General features: G+C 38.6%; 1 protein-coding gene across 1 annotated transcript; it reads left to right on the top strand.

Annotated features, from left to right (window-relative positions):
• Nucleotides 1-603: 603 nt before the first annotated feature.
• Nucleotides 604-5763, top strand: XRCC6BP1 (XRCC6 binding protein 1; the record flags this gene model as incomplete). The annotated part of the gene is made up of 5 exons (XM_010161894.1): nucleotides 604-678; nucleotides 786-867; nucleotides 1145-1282; nucleotides 4269-4352; nucleotides 5290-5763. Coding segments are annotated over 5 exons (583 nt in total), but the record flags the coding sequence as incomplete, so codon positions are not given.
• Between the last annotated feature and the right edge of the window lie 287 nt (nucleotides 5764-6050).

Raw genomic sequence — 6050 nt, forward strand, 5'->3', positions numbered from 1 at the left:
GCGGAACCGGGGACGTCCGTGTCCCCCGCTGGGACGAACTGCCGCTGCTTGCCGTGGTGACCTTGGGCCGCAGGGTCTCGGGGCGGGAGCTGCTCGCCTTCCGCTGCGCTGTCCCCACCCTGGGGCTGCTGGACGGGGCCCGAGCAGTTGGCGAGGTGGGGCTGCTGCCTGTTGGACACGCTGATTTTGGTTAAGACAAAGAAAATACAGTTTCAAAAGCCGCTGTGCTCTTTTTTTTTTTTCCTATCAGAAAGTCCTCCTCTACTTCCATCTCTTGAAAATTTAAGAGGATTTGTCAATTTCTGGTTCGTTTGTGCCCTTTTCACTATGTAATGTTGACTGTGAAAGTTACTGAAAACAAAGGCCATTATAAACCACTTCATGTATGCCTACTAGTAGTAAAATAATGTCAGAAGTGACTTAATTCCTGAATAGCTTTGTATATATTGTAAGTCTATATCACTTTAGCTTGGTTTGTAACAGATGCCAGTTGCATTTCATTAAGGTTAAATACTGCAAAGAATGAATTTGCATGTGTAGTGCTTTTTTTTTTTGACTATCTTTATATTTTGATTATAGATGACTTTCAAAACTTTTGTCTAGCGAAATTGATTGCAGCAATGTTTTTCTAGATCCATATGCTCAACTTCTTCTTGAGGCTATGAAACAATCTGGTTGGTATGTAAACTAATTTATCTTGTTCTGTGTAGTAGCATTGCTGTAATATGGAGTTATTGGTCTTTCTCAAATTTCTCCATATAACTTTGTTTGTTTGGGCCTTTCAGCACTGTCTTCAATGACCGGCACTTTTCTTGTGAAAACTGTGATGGCTGTGTCAGTGGAGGTTTTGATTCTGCCACATCTCAGGTAGGCACTGGATACTGTTGTCTTTCAAAAGACAATTTTTGGTGTGGTTTTTACTAGGATTAAATCTACTAATGCTGATTCCAGAGTTAGTCATAAAAACAAGGTAAATGAAAGATGTTTCGTTGTATTGGAACTAGTACACTGCAAAATGATGAAGCTGTTAATGTGGGAAACTACTGATCTAAAGAGTTTAGATGCTGTAGGTGATGTATTGGGTCTCAGAGAAGTGAGATGTTGAAACTTGGTGGAAAGACTACCTATATCTTTTCTTCTACAGATTGTTCTGTGTCAGAACAACATTCGCCACCAATCCCATATGAACCGGGTGGTCGCACATGAATTGATTCATGCCTTTGATCACTGCCGTGCACATGTTGACTGGTTTAAAAATGTCAAACACTTAGCATGTTCAGAGGTAAGCTAAAATGATTCTAATGCTGTAATTGTATTCATTACTGATGGTTATTAGGGAGGCTTCACGTTTAAATAGGCATGCTTTTACAGAGAGTTCATTTGTTTTAATACTGTTAATACATTTTGTCCTTTCTGTCAGGTTAACCAAAATAGTTTCATTCAGAAAACAAATATTCAGTTTTCACAAATATTCATACAGCAGCATTATATTAAGTAGGATGTGATCACTGTGAGTGTAACCATAATAAGAAGTGGTTATTAACATATGAGAATAGTTAGAGATGAAAACACATTCACAGATGAATCAAATATTTATTGGGGGTTTTTTTTGCCCCTGGAAATCTTGGTATGTTGGGTGGTTATCACACTAGTGTGGTACCATTATTTTTGTTCATTTTTTTTTGGTTAACAACAAACTTGTCTTTTCCTATATGATACATTTGTTTAATTAATTGTGCTGCCAACAGTACACTTTAGTTATGACTTCATGTCCATTTCAGAGGACATAGGAATTTGCTGCTTGAAAGACCTTAAAAATTTGCGTTAGAAGGTGACATGAAACTCAGTACAGGCTAGTAAGGACTCCTCTTCTTTGCATGACTTGTGTATTCGCATGGTTTTAGTTGATTTCTGATGCAATCCATATCATTTAGCCACAGAAAAACTTAGTTTATGATTAATGTTATGAAAGTACATTCTTGTGACTGTGTGAATTAGGTAGCTTTTTAACTTTTTAAAAATTATATATAAAATTATATTAAAATGTTATAGTGTCTTTGTTTTAGTGTGGGTAGTTTGTTTTTGTTTGTTGTGGTGTTTGAGTTTTTTTGTTTGGTTGGGTGTTTTTAATAAGAACTGATTTGATTCCAGAGTTAAGATTTTACCTATAGGTTACAGGTTTCACCTATAAACAGTATGTGAGAAAAGCAAAATCATGAGTTTGGTACAAAACAAATCAGATTTCCTAAAAATTAATTTTCATTAATTAATTAAATTCATATTTGCTGTGGAAGAGAGTCACAGTTACATACTATCTTTTTTTTTCTTGTAAATAAAACTTAATGAAGTAACATTATGTGGTATCAGTAAAGCCGCTCTGTACTTGGCTGTACTTGCGGGGGGGTGGAGGTTGACCTTGGCTGGCTGCCAGACACCTACCAAGCCATTCTCCAACTCCCCTTCCTGAGTGGGACAGAGGAGAAAAATAAGATTAAAAAGCCTGTGGATCAAGATAAGGATATGGATGTCAATCACCAGTTACTGTCATGGGCAATTACACTTGACTTGGGAAAGATTAATTTAATTTATTGCCAATTAATGGGAGAGTAGGATAGTGAGAAATAAAACTAAAAGTACCTTCCCCTGCCACCTCTGTTTCTTCCCAGGTTTAACTTTACTCCTTCATTCCTGCCTCTTATCTTCTTCTCTCTCCAAATGGAGCCGGGGTACGGGGGCTGTGGTCAGTTCATAACACTTTGTCTCTTCTGCTCCTTCCTCCTCATGCTGTTCCCCTGCTCCAGCGTGGGGCTTGCCCATGGGCTGCTGTTCTTCAAAACCTTCCTCAGCATTGTGGAAGGATTCCCACCTTCCACAATGGGTCCTTTCCACAATGTACAATCCAGAAACAGACTGCTCCAGCGCTGGTCCCCCATGGGCCACAGTTCCTGCAGGAAAGCCTGCCCCTGCTGTCCATGAGTTGCAGTTTCTTTCAGGGCATGTCCATCTGCTCTGGTGTGAGGTCCTCCTTGCACTGCAGAGAGGATATCGGCTCCACTGTGTTCCTCCATGGGCTGCAGTGACACAACCTGTGTCACCATGGTCTTCTCCACAGGTGGCAGGGGAATCTTTGCTCCAGTGCCTGGACCACCTCTCCCTCCTTCACTGATCTTGCGTTCTGTGGGGCTGTTTTTGTCACGTTTTTCTCACTCCTCTCTTTCACAGCTGTCATATAGTGGTTTTTGTCCTTTCTTAAATATGTCACCACAGAGGTACCACTGGCACTGCTGAAGGGCTCAGCTTTGACCAGGGGTGGGTACGTTTTAGAGCCAGCTGAAACTGGCTCTGACCGGCATGGATGTAGCCCCTTGCCTCGTCTCACAGAAGCCATCCCAGCAGGTCCCCGACTGCCAACATCTTGCCATGTAAACCCAGTGCAATAATTCAGAATTACTAACAACTATCTACTTTTTTTCTTTTTGTCTATGCATTTACACAGTGCAGAATAAAGCATGTAAGCCTCAAGTGTAAACCTGGAGAACATATATAAAGCAAGAGTGTGCTTGTTCTTGTTTGCTTATTTGTTTGCTTCAGGTCTTTTGATTCTTATTATATGATGTTTACAATTTTATTGTCAGCTTTTTAATTCTTATATTTTCCATGCATTTATTTCCATTTAGATACTTAATTATAGGAAATCTGGTTTTAGTTACATTTCCGAACTGAGGAGGTAGGGTGTGTGGAACAGCTGGCAGACAGAAGAAATTCCAGTGTGCAGGGGAGGATAGTTAACAAGCTAAAACATACATACTCATTTAAATGTGACTTTTCCTAAAGCAGGTGGGTTACTGCTCTTCTGGTTATTGCAGCTGTAGTCTTTGAAAGGTATCTGCCTTTCCTCCTGACTCTTGTATCGGCTTCTGGTATAGACTGGAGAGAATACTACTTTCCACATTCTTTTAGCAGTACATGTGTGATCATGTACATATGATCTCTTCTGCTCATTCATTTAAGCTCTGAGACTATGTGGGTCTTGGTCCCTGGAGTAACTTACAGGTTCTATAGTAATACTTTGCAGCTCATTGAGGTTGAGAGGGTGCATATAAAGGCTAATACGTGCTTAATAATTAGGAATGGCCCTGGGAATATTCTCTACCAACAGGCACCAGAAAAATAGTGAAGAAAAAAAATCATTATGGCCTTTTGACTTTGTTTTTCCATGTGTTTTTCTAATTGTGTGTCTTTTTTTTTTTTTTTTTCCCTCTCAATAGATTCGAGCTGCTAATCTCAGTGGAGACTGTACACTGATGAATGAAATAGCTAGGTTTAAATTTGGATTAAAAGGGCACCATCAGGTAAAGACTGTAGATGCTAAAGTCTGCTGATTTGTTATGAGCCATCTTTACCTACTTGATCTCAGCCGAAAACATCAGAGAGAGAGAAGTAGATGCCATGGACTTTCTCTTAATTAACCTTTAATAACTTCTAGTGATTCATGATAATTTTTTTTCTCACCTTGTTGTTTTTGTGGGAGTGAAATTCCTCAATGCTTAGTCATATCATAGGGCATTACACTGACAATGGATGCTTAATAAGAATCAAACAAATAACAGGGTTTGCAGGAGGTGTAGTGGAAATACCTACTATAAGTGGGTAAAACTGAGAAGTCTTTGAAAACTGGAGGGAGGAGAGTGACAAGGGTTCTGAATAACCACGTATGTTAAGATTTATAGGAATTAATTTTTTTTAATAGTAATGAATACGAGGAGTTGAGTTCCATGCAGTTGCGCATGTTAAGAGTGGCAGTGGCTGGGCATGTTTTTGTCTCTTTTTTTAATCTTTTATTAGAGAAACTGTAAGCAAAAGTTGTCATAAAGAGAGGTATCGAAGTGAAAGCCAGTGGAGGAGTCATTCCTTTTTTTTTTTATAGCCTTTCAGTTGGAAAAATGCTAACTGGTATTTATGGCTGTTTCTTTCTGAGATACTCTCTCGCGTCTAAGTCAAGTTGTGCTAATACTTGATACCTACAATAAATGCCAAATTGCATTTTAATTCCTGTTCTAAGGAATGTCTTTTACTTACCTGATAGTTTATTTGCACATGGAAAACTAAAACATGTAGCTGACACAGAGTGGAACAAAAATGAACTTTAATGCTTATGACAGGCATTGTTTGACTCGTCTGCGATACAAAATTATTGCATGTGTAGTAGGAGTTAATGCTTGACAAAATCTGGAAAAAAAAAATTATACTAATACTGACAGATTCTTCTCTATCTAATTCTCACTTCAGACTTGTGTACGAGACCGAGCAATTCGTTCCATTCTGGCTGTTAGAAAAGTTAGCAAAGAAACGGCAGAAAAAGCTGTGGATGAAGTTTTTGATGCCTGCTTCAATGATCTGGAACCTTTTGGAAGAATCCCGCACACCAAAACAGATGCAAAACGTGCTTATAAAGACTTTCAGAACAGAGATCGCTATAATGCTAATTTGTAAAGGAAAGAACATGAAAAATCATGTTGATATTTGATTGTTCTGTAACATCGGGAGTTACAGTCTACGCACACAGTGCTGGTGGAAACAGCAGTTCTATCAAATGTATCAATTAATTTTGTAAACTTTTTCCAGGAGCCAAGTTCCATGGAAGTAAAGTAAATGAACAAGACTAAAAACTGTGTTTTCTCACCTGTTGTTACAGCAAGATAATTTAGTACACCAAATGACTTGTCATATAATGGTATGCACATTTCAATGCACATTTAATTCTACCTAGTCTGACTAGGACTTGGTTTCTAAAAGTTTTGTTATTACTGAATAAATCTTGTCATAAAATCTTTACATTTCCACCATCTTTGATACACAGTCGTGAACTTGATGATCTTCATCATTCCATTTTGAAAGATGGACAACTGAACTACAGCTCTTGGGTTTAGATTTAATAACTGTGGCTAAACCCAAAATCTAATAAACTGCCACGTTCTGTTTTGAGCACCTCCTGACATTCTTGAAATTCCAGCTCACTGAATGTTAGCTTTGCAGGTATGTAAAACATC

This window comes from Eurypyga helias, unplaced genomic scaffold, assembly GCF_000690775.1.
Source record: "Eurypyga helias isolate BGI_N326 unplaced genomic scaffold, ASM69077v1 scaffold5172, whole genome shotgun sequence".
NCBI lineage: Eukaryota > Metazoa > Chordata > Aves > Eurypygiformes > Eurypygidae > Eurypyga > Eurypyga helias.